Source organism: Triplophysa dalaica, chromosome 20 (genome assembly GCF_015846415.1).
Source record: "Triplophysa dalaica isolate WHDGS20190420 chromosome 20, ASM1584641v1, whole genome shotgun sequence".
Lineage (NCBI taxonomy): Eukaryota > Metazoa > Chordata > Actinopteri > Cypriniformes > Nemacheilidae > Triplophysa > Triplophysa dalaica.
Window position 1 is genome coordinate 5,614,505 of NC_079561.1, and position 15,113 is coordinate 5,629,617.

Consider the following 15,113-nt stretch of genomic DNA (forward strand, 5'->3'; position numbering starts at 1 on the left):
AAATGTATAAGCAAGTAAACTGGGCTTACACGTCAGTACAATTGCTTTGAAACCTGATATTCAGAATATGGTAAGAGGCATTACATTTCCATCACACGCTTGCAGTATTCAACCAATCACTACGCATTGGTTAACTGGCCAATCATAGCACACCTCGCTTATCAAAGCGATGAGCTTTGTAAAAAAATCTGCGCGTTTCAGAGAGGCGGGGTGTGTGGAAATACAGCATTTTTTAACGTCAAATCATGTATACACACGCATTAAATCTAAAACAAACAATAATATTCGTTTTAGCCGTGTCATATGACCCCTTTAAATGGTTGCATGTGTGTAAGCATTACAGGTGAGGGCTCATTGATAGCATGACACAATAAACAAATGCAATTTAAAAACAACCTGCAGCCCTGCTTAATTTAGACCAACACATATCAGGACTATTGAACATAAAATTTCCTGTAGCCTCTTTTCATTTTTATTGCACATTGCATGCTTTATTTAGTGTGCAATGTACTGCAAACAATGACAATTATTGTTTAGGTCTCCTTCATTTTTTTACCTGACTCCTAAAACGCACAGTGCCACAGCATTTGCCTAGGGCTGCTTTCTATTTCCATGCAGAACTAGATGTGAGTCTCTGTCTTTTGTATTAGGTCTGTTACCAGTTTTATTTTATTTTCCCAAAAAGGAAATGGGCAGTAGGTGCTCAAAACCTTCTCCCCTCTCTCTCTCTCTCTCTCTCTCTCTCCACTGCCGCAGTAACATCACTAGAAATGTGTGAAATATTAACGCAGCACCGTGGTTTGGGGGTTGGGGTGGCTGAACAAAAACAAAAGAATATGATACATGAAGTTTTTTTATATTTTGTTGAATCACTGTGCCAGTCACAGTCAATGGCACATTTATTTTAAAATATTGTTTGTTAATTTGTTTCAAACACCCTCTTACGTTTGAATTCCTTGGGAACTGCGAGTTATTTTTGGCTCGCAGCCAAGGATGCAGCACTTAGTCTGACGCCCGTCGAAGCATACGGAGAGCTAATGGCAGACTTTAATTGTCTGTGTAAGTAATTAGTAAAACACAAATGTACACAATGCAAATAATGGCAATCCAGCTGAAGTAGTAGGAGAAGAAATGTATTGCTGTATTCTCTACATCTAAACTAATGACTCCGATCACATTTAAGCATGTCTGTTTTTTTAGTGGTGATGCTCAGTATCCACTGCGACGGATGCCTCTTGAGTCATTTAATTCACCAGTTATTACCCAAGTGGTGTGCTCTTCCAATAGATCGATTACCTCTAGGCAATAATATTCATGTGATCCAGTACACAATTTAATTGGACAGTGCCTCTGTTACCCATAATGAACAATAAACCATGATCATCATCATTAAGCCGAAGTTAAATGAGCAAAGAAAAATCTCACTGTATTTTGTACGGTGCATTTCTATCCTAATAAGGATATACAGTAGGGTTGTTGTGAAGCTTTCTAGCTGGAAACCTGCAGGTGTTGTGTGTTTTTGTTTCTTTGAAGATGAAAGAATATTAGAGGCTCCTCTTTCAGCTGAGCTACGGTAACTCTCCCTCAGGAGTGCTGAGGAGACAGAAAGATGCTGTGAATGAGAGAGAGAGAGAGAGAGAGGTTACTGCAGACCCACTTCAGCATTGATGTCTCTCCTCCGCTGCACTTAGTACATTTCTTCTGGTTCTGTCTCCTCTCATCCGTCTCTTCCTCTGGCAAAATGCATTACCACTTTTATCTCAAATGTAATTTCTGTGCATAATTTATTGGAGGCTGATGTTCTCCAGGAGTGCCTGAACCGGAACGTGGGATAGCGTGTGCTTATAGACGTCTTGTATGGGAGTTTAGCTACCTCGTCTCTGCTAGTTCCACCTCAGCGTCTGGTTCTGTCTGGGATCCTCATGCTGAAAAAAAGGAACCCTGAGGGGCTTCTGGATCGGGAGGTTCTGCTGGATCTGGACTGTAGTGGAGACACGCATGGTTCCGACAGTTATGGAAGCCTGAACAATGGGGGGTTCATCCCTCCCAGATATGTAAGCACACAATTGTTTATTCTCACAAATGCTTGTCAGATTGCCAGATATTTGTAAAAATCCTCTGCTGAGGTTTAAAGCAGGTGTTAATGTTCCTCTGTAGCAATACCACGCTCCACTCATTGCAGAGCTGTGAAACATTAAACGTCTAATTACTATAGGCAGCGTAGCGTATACACAGACTATTAGACATACTGAGAATCAATATCATACTATTGCTGATTAAGCATTCTGATATAGTTTTACGGTAAATATTTAAATGTAACAACCATATCTGGATACAAGGTCATAAAATAAAATGTTTCATGATTATTTTGATAATGGTTTAATTGGGGTCTCCAAACTTGTAGTGTCAAATGATACACAATCCTCTTTTGAAACGATGTCATATGATTGTAGTTAAACACTGCAGCTGGTGACGATTACGATGACCCCATCTTTGTTCATTGCGAGAGGACTGAAAGCCCACCTGCACGGCCCCCCGGCAACTACTTCAGAGATGGCAAAAGCAAAATAGGTAAAGTATTAATGAGGAGCAATAAATATACCAGCACTACTGTTATACAAAATACATTACAAAAAATATATGATTATGCCTATAATATTGCCTGTAATAAACAGGTTTAACTTGGGCTACACTCAATTGTAAAGGGTTGAAAATTAAACATACAACCATGTAGTCTCTAAGTTTTTGAATTGTTGTTTTTACTGCTTACTGGTTTGCTTGTTTTTTTGTATAAATATCTAAACATTCTGAAGTGATATAATAAGTAGTTACATTTTTACATTTTTACATTTTCTTAGCCCACTGGAAGAAAAATAAAAAAGGCACTTCATTTCGATACCATTTTAGAAAATATTACACCAAAAATGAAATGAAAACCATTTACTCACCCTCTTAAACTGGCTTCCATTCACTTTGATTGGTTTTGTGTCGATACAATAGAAGCGAATGGGTGACTGTGCTGTTCGGTTCCCAACATTCTTCAAAATATCTTGTCTTTTGTTCCGCAAAAAAAAGACAGTCATACAGGTTCGGTTTGAAATGACAAGAGGTTTATTTTGCAAATTAAAATGGAATAAAATACATATTCAAAGATATGGTGGAAAGCCTTCACAGAAACCTGAAAGCTGTGATGTCAGGGTGAACCAATCCTCAATTAATGCTTGTGAAATTAAAGATATGAACACAAAGGTCAGGTCTCTCTTTCTTCAGACTTTGTGTTGGTGTGGGAGGTAAAGGTACGACGCAAACGCAGAAGTCGGGGGCAGGGAGAGGCGACAGTGGAAGGAGAGGAAGGAGTGCAGGAGGAGAGCAGGTCAGAGAAAAGAAAAGCTCAACTGGCCCGATCGAGAGACAAATTCATCCAGAATATTCAGAATGCTGGTCTCCTAATGGAGAAGGTTCAATCTATTTTCTTAAAACAGTATTGTTTGGGCGTTTCTTGTGCTGTTTCTGACAGTCTTCTCTATATTGCTAGGAGGAATCATCTAGTGCAAAGAAGACTATACATTATCTGAAGCTCAGTGCTCCTTGGGATGTCTTGGTTTATTATGCTGAGGAGTTTTGTCTTAGAGCCCCCCTACAGGTTAGACCCTATAATTTTTTGTGTTTGTCTGAATTTTTTTGTCAGTGTAAAAGCTTCTTACGCAAAGAAGGCTTAAAACAGAACACTGGAATTGGTATTGAAACTAATGGGAAATGGTGTGAAATGAGATGGTTTTGCCCATTATCAGGCACAGCCAAATCCAGACTTCAACACTTCTGCTCGAGTTCTGCAGAAGCTCTGGGTGCCAAACATCATGATTGACTCCGTTCCCAACCGACCTACGGACTACTACACGTGTGCCTTTCGCAAATCCAAAATGGAAAGGTTGTGCTCTTTTACTTTTTATATTTGCGTCTTAAGATGCTTATCTACGTGCATAAACGGATATAAAAATTACCTTACGTATACCTTACTTTCCTGTTTTGTTAGGTTTCTGGGCTCTGATGACCGTGAAAACTATTTCACCAATACGCAAAGACACAGAATTGTGAGTGCCTGATAAACATTTATTTGAAAAGCAGGATTGGGTTATTGGTTTTGATGGAGAAGCCTTATTGTTGAGGCAATAAATGTTGTACGGTGGATGCTTATTCCAGGTGTATGAAATCTTGGCCCGGACCAACTATGGCAGACGGAAGCGGGCAGAGGTTGGAGTCGCCCGTTTGCTGAATGAAGGGGCTTTCACGGGTGCATTCCCTCTGCATGAGGTTAGGAACAGTACACCATCTACAGCAATGTGCTGTGAACCGGTGTTGTATCGAATTGTATTCCTGATGTGCGCATGATCACCTTTTTTACTTCTAAGGGCCCGTTTGAACTCCCAGGCTTTGACATCAACCCAGATCAGCTAAATAAGCGACAGATTCTGTATCACTATTGGGCCAGCTGGATGAAATGGTGCAAGTACCAGCCCTTGGATCACATCCGTGAATACTTTGGAGAAAAGATCGCGCTTTACTTTGCATGGTTGGGTAAGTGAGCACCATATTTCAGCATGTTTTATTTGTGAAATGTGGCCATAAACTGCAGAAAATGTAAATGATCTTAAAACAAGATGCATTTCTTTTGAGAAGTATAATTGTGTACTTTAATAATATGCTTATTGTTCTTAGAGAGTATGCCATTGGCAAATATTTTTTCATTATTATGTTCAAAACAAGAAAAATCAACTTCAGTGCAATGCAAAAGCTCCCATGCTTTAATATTTAAGAAGTCTTTTTCATTGTTCCAAGGGTTTTATACAGCGTGGCTTCTTCCAGCTGCTCTGGTTGGGACATGTGTCTTTGTGTCCGGTATTATGACAATGGGATCCAATACTCCAGCGTAAGTGTCCTCCCATATTATTGATTAACAATGCTTGCTGCTGGCCTGAATTTGTTACTTGACATTACTCACACATTTAGTGCTGCTCTTAGGTGTTTTCTGAAAAGAGAATCAATGCCATATCAATGTGCCTTATTACTTATTAGTTTCCATAGCAACTGTTAACCATCTACCTAAAGGACTGGATAAAAATCTGTTTCCATTTGCACCAAAGATAAAGTGATGTCCAGGAAGAGACGTTTGTACAATATATGCCTTTAATGCCAACCCAGGTTAGATAAACAGTCACATGTGACCCTGGACGACAAAACCAGTCTTAACGGTCAATTTTTAGAAATGATTTTTACATGATCTGAAAGCTGAAGAGATTTCTAGTGATATATGGTTTGTTAGGATATGACACTATCTGGTGGAACAACAACTGTTTACAAAGCTGGAATCTGAGGGTGCATAACAAGCAAAATTGAGAAAATCGCCTTTGAAGTTTTTAATCTGAGGCACTTTAGTAGCCCATCCACTCACAAAATAAAGTATTTTATACATTTACGGTAGGAAATGTATAAAGTATATTCATGGAACATCATCTTTATTGAATGTCATAATGATATATATATATTTTTTTTACCCATTCCCTGTATTTCTGGCAATTAAACTAAAATGTTCCTGTGCTACTTAAGACTGGTTTTGTTGTCCAAGGGTCTCATATGAGCTTTTAAAGGAGCAAAGTGGAGATTTTAGCGACCAAGGGGTCGCTATTTTGCAGAAGGATCATAATGTGTTTACAAAACGTGCTCTGTTGAGCAGTTCGTCCTTTTAGGGCTACTTTAGAAAAAACATGTAGATAGAAATGAGATAAATACACAAAACTTCTTTATACACCTCTGAAGACATAGCTATTTAGATTATATTGCATTTTTGTCAATAGATCCTCCAGAATATTACACACAGTACCTTTAATCGAAAATAGACACTTAATATTAAACGCAAATTATTTGGCATACAGCAATAGGCAACATTTTTCAAAGTTAGAACCCTTTTTCAACTATTTTATATACTCAAGACACTCATTTTTATAATGGGCCTATTAGTCTATTGATCTTGACATTAAACTAAACTATTGCTTTTAGTGAGGGCTGATCTTTGAGCTCATGGGCCTTAGGCAAAAGTCTCAGGAGATCATTATGGGCCCCCCGTGTCAGCCTTTCTTTTTCTGCACTCTTTCCAGATTTCTAACATTTGTGTTTAAGCTCTGAAACCATTTAATACGAAGCCCTACGAAAATGGATGCTTTGAAAAAAACTGACTGAATTTGCCATCCACTTTATCTCTTTAGCTTTAACATAATTGCATGTTTCCATTTACTGCCGACAGGAAGGAGATCTGTGAGAGTGGAGGACGCTATCTAATGTGTCCTCTCTGTGAGACGTGCAAACCCTGGAATATGTCTGACATCTGTCCCATGGCCAAAGTACGTCTACGAGTATTTTGCTTTTCTGGCAAATTATGTTTATTATCTATATCACATAGATGAGCCTTAAGATTTTACTACCAAAAACACATTTCGGTAAACGTTTTATTATCCAATTCGGTGAATATAGGGATTTGCTCCTTTCTAATAGTTTCCACTTTAGATTACAGGTCACTACATTTTTTTGGAAGGTCTGGTTAACTTTCTTTAGTTTTCTTATGCACATCATTCTATATACAGAGACATTGCAACAGGAATTAAGCGGTCTAGCCAAAGGAAAGGAAGGTCTACACACTTTTGGCGAAAGGCTTTCTTGCTTTCACTCTCAACTCTTCTTCAGGTTGGTTATCTGTTTGATCATCCTGGTACGGTCTTCTTCAGCGTCTTCATGTCCTTATGGGCTGTCACGTTCCTGGAGTACTGGAAACGCAAGAATGCCACTCTCGCTCACCACTGGGATTGCATGGATTTCCAAGAAGAAGAGGTTTGACGTGATTTCTAGTTTTATAATATTGAACATTTTGTATAGAACGTCGATGTGCTCACCAGAGATAATCAAAAATGGGACAGGAACCTCCACGGCCTGAGTTCGCAGCTATGGCACCTGCGATGGAGGAAAACCCAGTGACAGGAGTGAAGGAGCCCTACTTTCCTGAAAAAGCTCGCATTTCACGCATGCTGACTGGATCCATGGTCATTGTTATTATGGTGAGACCTATATGGCTTCTGAGGGCTTACTGGAGTGAGAGAGAGTATTGAAAGTTAAAAAAAATCCTCTAGATTTTCACCAAAGGAAGTATCGACTTGGGACACTAAGTAGCCACCTTTAAATGCAACCACCCGCAACATCATTTTATGGTAGCAGTACATTTTTTGCATGGGAAAGCATCAGTTACAACTTCTTATAACGTACAAAAATTCAACCGTTTAGCGAATTCTCTCCATCTTCCTTTCTTTCTGTTTAGCTGTGTGTGGTGATAATCTTTCTGGTCACGGTGATCATATATCGCAGTATAGTGAGCGTAATGATGTTTGAAACTGGGAGTTCTGTTCTGCGCACACAGGTAGGCACACCATTCCATCTGCCTTAAACCTTAATATAAGATGTCTTGACATAATGCACCATTTCATTAATCTCTTCACCACCTGCAGCAGTTCTCACATTCTCAATGCAACCCCCTCGCACATTTTGTCTTTCAGGCTGGGAATATTGCCAATATCTCCAGCAGTTTGGTGAACCTGGCCCTGATCTTGCTGATGGGGCAGGTCTACACAGCCCTGGCAGAGCAGCTCACTAAATGGGGTAAGGATCTCATACGCATCAGACCCCATAAAGCAACACATGCCTGGGAAGTCATGACTTTAAATGAGATTAGTCTGGTGTTGTCGTTTCCCTGTGGTTCGGGGAAATGAACCTGCCCATCCACACTTTTAGAATCAACAAACCATTAGGGTTTTGTAGAGCTTTTGCACTCTCTAGAGGCCGTTATAATGAAGCATTTAGACTTTTCACATAACAAGCAGCCATTAACCGCCGTTTCGATGCTCATTTTTCTAAAATATGTTTGCGCATAAAACATTTTCCCTTTCAGAAATGCACAGGACTCAGACGCAGTATGAAGGTGCCTTTACATTTAAAGTCTTCATCTTCCAGTTTGTCAACTTCTACTCGTCTCCTTTCTACGTGGCCTTCTTTAAGGGCAGGTAACATGAACAAGCAACATGATGTGCCGTCATTGTCCAAAATCAATACTGTTTATTTGAGTACTGATTTGAATTGCTCTTTATTTCAGATTTGTGGGTTATCCTGGTCATTATGGCACATTGTTTGGCATGAGGAATGAGGATGTAAGTGCTTGACTTTATTAGACGTAATTCATATGTGCAATTCTTTACCTGCTGTTTTGAAAATTTGGAAGGTCTGTGTTTGTACATCATGAGATGACACTGCCATTTAATTCTTGTTTTGCAAAATTCCCAAATAACTTGCAGCACTGTAACTTTTCAGTAAGCTTTTTACTTGTCCAACGAGTTGAGCATGGTGCTATCAAGGCCAACATGGGTTTGATTCACAGCAAAAGAGCATGCTTAGAAATTGTATTGCTTGAATGTCACTTTGAATTAAAGAGTCTGACAAAAGCATCAGCATCACGATAAATGCTCCGTCATTTGCAATTTGCCTTGAATGAAACATCTGAACTGTAATTGTGCTTGTGTTTTCAGTGTGGACCAGGGGGCTGTCTGATTGAACTTGCTGAGCAGCTTTGTATCATCATGGTGGGAAAACAGCTTATCAACAACATCCAAGAGTTTATCATACCGTATGTGTTTCTCTTTACATTAACTCAAACTTTACATAACACATCGATACTTGTCTAAATAACCTGTTCTGTTGTACAGGAAACCACAATTAAAACGCACTGAAATCGCACTACTGCAGAATCAAAATGATTGTATCTGATCTTAGAACAGCTAGTCAGCATTGTGTGGGTAAATACGTGTTGCATTTTGGGTCAGTGCTGCAGCATTGGCACAGCGAACTACTTTGAATCATGCTTCTGCGGAGGTGTGCGTGTCGGGTTTATCCTGCATTGTGGGATGTGAATGTCACCATAAGGACAGTTCATCATATTTGATTTAATAAACATACTGATTAATGTCTTAAAAGGCTATTCCACCCAAAGATGAACATTTTGTCCTCATTTACACAAATTCATGTTGTTACATGTGGAACACAAAAAGGAGAATGGTTGATAGACTCATATCACCATTTACTTTCATTAGTATGGAAAAAGATGATTAAAATCTAAATGATAAACTATATGTTGTCAGCTCCTAACAGTCTTTTGTTTTGTGTTTTACTAAAGAAAAACAAGTCATATATGGAACAGCACTTGGGTCCAGTGAATATAATTTAGCGGCATCTAGTGGTTAGGTTGCGAATTGCAACCAACGGCTCACTCCACCGTTCACCCCTTTTGAATCACTACGGTAGCTGACACAGAACTAAAATGTCTTTTTTGCTATTTGCCAAAGTAGATAACGTATTTACGTAACACGCTCTGTAGAGCAGTTTGTCCATTTAGGGCTACTGTAGAAACAAAATGACGAATCCCATACAAGGCAACACGCGCCGTAGGTAGATAGAAATAGCTCATTTTAAGGTAATAATACATAGCGCCTCATTATGTCAGGGTTTATACACCTCTTAAGACATAGTTATGTATATTACATTGCATTTCTGTCAATATATCCTCTAAATTTACACATTCAACCTTTGTCCAGTGCATTTAAACATTTGCCGTTAAAAGGTAAAAATGTGTGAATGTGTGCAGGATTAGCCGTCTGAATGTATTTTGACAGATATATTCGTTGATAAATCCGCAAACATTATTCTAGTGAGCTCTTGGCAAGCTGGACATTGTTTCACTGCCAGAATTGCAGAAGCACTTTCCTCCGAAGCAGCAGTTCAAGTGATTTAGCGAGATGAATGCCAAACACAATCTTTTAGTTCACTATTAAATAATGCATCAGCACCAAAGTGAAGCTCAAGAAAAAAGAAATATTTTAAAATGAACACAGGTTATCTCCGAGCTAAAAATAACCTCAAAAGATCCATTACTCAAAAAACTCACTTTGGCTTTGTATGTCCATCTCTCTGTCTAACAGTTTTGTGGTGTCTCTTTTTCTCAGTAAACTGAAGGCTTGGAAACAGAAACGGTCCTTATCGTCTGTAAAGAAGGCCCAAAGCTCAGCAGAACCTCAGCGGTGGGAGCAAGACTATGAGTTGATTCCATGTGAAGGACTCTTTGAGGAGTACCTTGAGATTGGTAAAATGATGCTGTATCTTTGATGGATGTGTCTAAAATTCTTCTTATTGTCTTATTTAAATCTATTATGCCATTGACTTCTACTACAGTTATATGATCATTATTCCTTCTAGTTCTGCAGTTTGGCTTCATCACTATTTTTGTGGCTGCCTTCCCTCTGGCTCCTCTCTTCGCCCTGCTGAATAACTGGGTGGAGGTGAGGCTGGATGCTCATAAATTTGTGTGTGAATACCGAAGGCCCGTGGCTGAGCGAGCGCAGCACATCGGTGTGTGGTTCATCATACTGGAGGCACTTTCCCACGTCTCGGTGATAGTCAATGTGAGCACTCACATAGATTTAATACAGTTAATACTTTAAGGCCCGGTTTCACAGACAAGACTTAACTTAAACCAGGACTATACCTGAATTCATTTATCATATCTTTGCTTTTATTAAAATACCATTAATGAAAACATTTACTGGTGTGCATCTTTAGACAAAACAATGGCAATGACATGTTTTAAGATATATCAGGGCAATTTATTTTCAGTTAAGACAGCTCAAACTTTCATATTAGTCTGGGACTAGTGTAAAGCCTTTTATGTGAAACCGGGCAAATAATCTTTGTTTATCACTTGCCAGTTTATTTCATAAACCTGTTTGACATGTACACATACATAAATGTGTAGGTTTTTTATTTAATTTAGTCACAATGCCTTTATTTGTCAATTTATTTCTTATTATGCATTTTTCAATATGTTGTGTTCTTCCACAGGCTTTCCTTATAGCATTTACCTCAGATTTTTTGCCCCGCCTACTGTACCAATACAAGTTTAACAATGACCTTCATGGTTATGTCAATTTCACACTGGCATACTCTCCTCCCAGCTACAACCACACCAGTCATACTGTGTGCAGGTAATGCTTACTGATGTTTCTGTATATATTTTGTATTTGTCTAAAATATTTTTGTTATCTATGATGGATGCATAATTGCGTTAATGTCGGCTATCATTTATTCCATAAACGAAGGCGTCTAATAACCAAACTAATGTGTCTGATATTGGACTGGACATGACTGGTTATGTGATCTTAACATTACATGATCTTGAACATTTTAATGCTTTTTAATTAAGGGAAAGAAAAATGACACGGTGGCCCCTTTCCATAAGATTTGCTCCCACTCATTTCTCAATGTTTTGAAATCTTGAATTGTTGGAATTTTAATTGAATCATGTTCTGACATTTCTCAGCAGTGTCTTGGCTGTTGCACCATTTCACACAGTAGAGGGCAAAATTCCAAATCCAAGCAGTGAACCATTAAATCGTAGCTGTCAGCACTGTTGGATTTTCTTCTCTTGTGCTCAACTTTTGTCATGGTTGTGCTTGTTGTCAGATATAAAGCATTTCGAGATGGAAATGGAAGATACAAACTGGTCTACTGGGAGCTGCTGGCGGTCAGACTGGGATTTATCATCGCCTTTGAGGTGATCACTGGTCCTCTATTCTGCCTTAAACATCATACATTTCTGTTTGTCCTTCTGTTCTAAGTTTTATTGTAAAGCAATTAAATCTTTATTTTATTCCCAAAAACTGTAAAATAAAATAATCTTTAATTAATAGTTTAAATAGCTTTTTGGCGCATTGTTTTAATATTTTAACTTTATTATTTTTTGGCTCATTTCGTGCACTGTCAATTGAGTACTGTCTTGTTTTACTTACAAATGTCACATCATAGGAGCATAAATGTGTTGCAAATTTACTTGGATTCATTCTGTATTTTGTTTCATTATTTTTGTCATTTTGGTAACCTTTGTGTGCTCATCCTCAGCATGTGGTGTTCTTTGTGCTGCGTGCCATCGACTGGATCGTTCCTGACATACCTGAATCCTTGCTGCAGAAGATCAAGAGAGAGCGTTACCTGGCCAAACAGGCACTGGCTGACAACCAGGAGGCCCTGCTGGTGAGTGGCAGGATGCCTCATAGGTGAGGTTAGTGCACATGTTGACGTCCACACCCTGCAGCGCCTGTCCACTGTGAGCCAGTGTGTCTCATTAACACGCTCACATCAGAGAGCTCAGACGCTGACAGATTCTCAGCAGAGGTTATAAAAAGTGTTTCTTGATCGCAGTGTGCAGCAATTACCCGCATGAGCCCGAGGCAGAAATGTATTAAAACTAATCTCAAAACAAACTGTGTAGCGTTATATCTATAAAAAAGGCTTGTTTGAGTGTTGTCAATCATAACATTTTAAGCAGAGCTTAAATGGGCACACATCTAAACACACTGTCAAGAGTCCACAACAATTTGACTGATCTGTTAAGTGGTATTATTTATGGAAAAAGTAATATATGTAAATACTTAAATATGTAAAAAATATTATGGTGATAGTGTAACTTAAAATCTAACTTTTGTTATAATTTATTCTCTTTTTTATTTATAATTATAAAAAAAAAAAAAGACTACTTTCTGTCAATTTGCTCATCGAGAAAATGCATCTTGATTCAAGAATGTTAAGACATTTTTACAGGAAAACAAGAAAAAAAGACCAAGTAAGAAAGTCATTTTTTGCAGTGTATGACTTTTTTTAAGAAAGATATTTTGAGAAATGTCTCTGTGGTTTTGTGTCTATACAATGGAAGTCAATATAGAGGCCAATGTAGTTTGCTACCAATGTTCTTCAAACCATCTTCTTTTGCATTAATTCCTCTTTAATAAAGTCTTTCCAATTTGTATTTGATATTAAAACAGTCATTGCATTATACCACATTATATTGCATGTCCAATTCAACAGTGAAAGAATGTAATTTTCAATAAATCGTTTAATGCATGTCACATTTCTTAGTCGATTTAGAGCTTTTATTTTTCAAGTTTTTTTTGTGACATGATATAAGTACTGCACTAATACTTAAATTAGAAGGTAAATAAATCTCAACCCACTTTTCAGTAAATACATGTTTAATTGATGCTCTGCCTCTAGTCAGAGTGTATATTTGGCCATTTGATCTAGTTTCTAGATTTTAGGGTTAGGCTGGGCTGGTCCAAATTTAAAAGTTAACATCGGCCACTGCATGAATCCTTGTCGTGGATCTAGGTGATGGAAGGATGTGTTCCACTGTACATCTGTAAATATTATACACTCTTTTTTCAGTACCATATTGTGCGACACCTACTCAATTTACACCATCATTTTATTAAAATGTATTTTACTTTTAAAGGCTTTTGACAGCCACCGTAGATGTAAACGTCTTGCAGCTCTCTGTGTGTTCATCTTTGTGATGTCAGTGGTGTGTACGTCTCAGTGTGCTGACCATTCTTGTGTGTAATGTCACCACATATGTTTCCCTTAGCAGAATTGAATCAATAAAAGTAAAAGTGAGTGAGTATTGCTATGCTAAAAATACTCTTCAGACAGAAGCATGTTGCACATTCATTTTAAGAAGAGGAAGTATTGTAAAATATAAAAAAAATAATAGAATATCTGTTCTAAAAATGTATTTATGTCCTCTTTTCTGCTTTTTGAATTGGTCCTCGAAGCAAGCGAAGCGCCCACCTACATAAGAATGGTCTGCAGAGATGAGGGCACGCCAGAAGGGGGCGCACTTGCTAGAAAATCACTTGACTTGAACTGATCCAAGAGGGACATCTTAGTATTTGCTGCATTTTTTTATTTAAGGAAGAAAATGCACTTGGACTAAAACGTGGCTTCCGTTTGGTGTTATTTGGTTGTGTGGAGGTGTGTGTGTAGGCTGTAGTGTGTGTGTTTGTAAGCATGCGTTTCTAAATATGGAAGTTCATGCCAAATTCGTTCACTATAAACTTTAGCAACAGGCTGTTTACACGTACAACTTCCTCTAGCTCCAACTGTTTTAAAAGATGTGATCTCTACTCCGTCTCTGTCCTCCTGACAAGTGATGTATACTGTACCTGTTTAGCTTTAGTGGAAGTTTGCATTTTTTACCTGAATACTAAAGTATATATTTGTACTTGACAAAATGGAAATTGTAAAAGATGGCTGAAGCGAAAGAACCTCATTCTTCATTACCTGTTGATATAAAATGCTTCTCTGAATAATACTTTACGTTTATCTCTGGGCTGTTTAATATATTATGTTTTAAAATAAAGCTCGTTCGAATAATCGTTGAAAATTATTCAGCACAATTATTACATTCTGGATTGAACAAGTAGAAAAATGATATGCTTGAACAAGTTAAAAGGTGAACGAGACGGTGCTAGTGTGAAGCCATTGAAACTCTGTGTTCCACAGCTGAGAGCTGATGCCAGCTGGCAAAAGCACCAGATCCTTAATCTTTGGTTAACACGTTTCATGTAGGCAGCTCCTGTCCCACTTTCAGCTCTGCTTTCTGCAGTCGATCTCTTGTTCTCACATTCCATTTAATTTGATCAGACAATCAAGCCCACTTTTGTGTGAGCAAACTGCCCCTTCGAAACCCTTTAACCACCAAACAAGAATCTACACATTCACAAGTTCTTACAAAGTTCTCTGCTGGCATCAGCAACCAAGTTAAAATACATTATTCACTGGATGGGAATCCTGGGTTTATTAAGTCCTTTGTAGATTAAAAAAGTTTTTAGAAGGATGGTTTTATAAGTTGTTTACAGTAAATCTGCGTGTTGCAATTAATGCGCAAGTACACACAGGAGGTGGACAAAAGAATAAACACCCATTGTTATAGGGATGAATAGTAATTGTGTAGTCTGCTGTGAAAAACAAACAAACATTGCAGTTTATGATTTGTTACAATATTGTCTAGGTTGCATGCCTAAACAAAGTTTCTCTGGTTCAAATTCTCGGAAGCAACACGTTTTTTATTCTACAAATGATGAAACTTTAAACTGGATGAATGAAGCGATTGGAAAAAGGTTTGAGGCTGTATATTAAAGTAG

The 15,113-nt window shown here is 38.1% G+C and overlaps 1 protein-coding gene across 3 annotated transcripts; it reads left to right on the top strand.

The window, feature by feature from the left end:
- Positions 1 to 1,684: 1,684 nt before the first annotated feature.
- On the top strand, positions 1,685 to 14,271 carry ano11 (anoctamin 11). 3 transcript variants are annotated; one of them, XM_056733460.1, is made up of 23 exons: positions 1,685 to 2,054; positions 2,454 to 2,571; positions 3,271 to 3,458; positions 3,536 to 3,643; positions 3,792 to 3,928; positions 4,034 to 4,091; positions 4,201 to 4,311; positions 4,410 to 4,575; positions 4,837 to 4,927; positions 6,299 to 6,395; positions 6,736 to 6,879; positions 6,966 to 7,103; positions 7,361 to 7,459; positions 7,596 to 7,698; positions 7,988 to 8,099; positions 8,189 to 8,243; positions 8,619 to 8,716; positions 10,089 to 10,225; positions 10,339 to 10,544; positions 10,981 to 11,123; positions 11,602 to 11,692; positions 12,037 to 12,196; positions 13,743 to 14,271. In XM_056733460.1, exons 1-22 carry the CDS (start codon positions 1,923 to 1,925, stop codon positions 12,193 to 12,195), a joined length of 2,691 nt encoding a protein of 896 aa, XP_056589438.1. In that variant the 5' UTR covers positions 1,685 to 1,922; the 3' UTR covers position 12,196; positions 13,743 to 14,271. The 3 variants fall into 3 exon arrangements, with proteins under 3 accessions (XP_056589438.1, XP_056589437.1, XP_056589439.1); XM_056733459.1 differs by having other exon boundaries at positions 12,037 to 12,191; XM_056733461.1 differs by having other exon boundaries at positions 12,037 to 12,168.
- Positions 14,272 to 15,113: the final 842 nt, after the last annotated feature.

What these genes read in the sequence shown, in the direction of transcription:
- ano11 (XM_056733459.1), top strand. Translation starts at nt 1,923, where the DNA reads ATGCTGAAAAAAAGGAACCCTGAGGGGCTTCTGGATCGGGAGGTTCTG. An exon ending in TTGGCATGAGGAATGAGGAT is followed by an intron (nt 8,244 to 8,618) that starts GTAAGTGCTTGA and finishes TTGTGTTTTCAG; the next exon opens with TGTGGACCAGGGGGCTGTCT. An exon ending in ATCCAAGAGTTTATCATACC is followed by an intron (nt 8,717 to 10,088) that starts GTATGTGTTTCT and finishes TCTTTTTCTCAG; the next exon opens with TAAACTGAAGGCTTGGAAAC.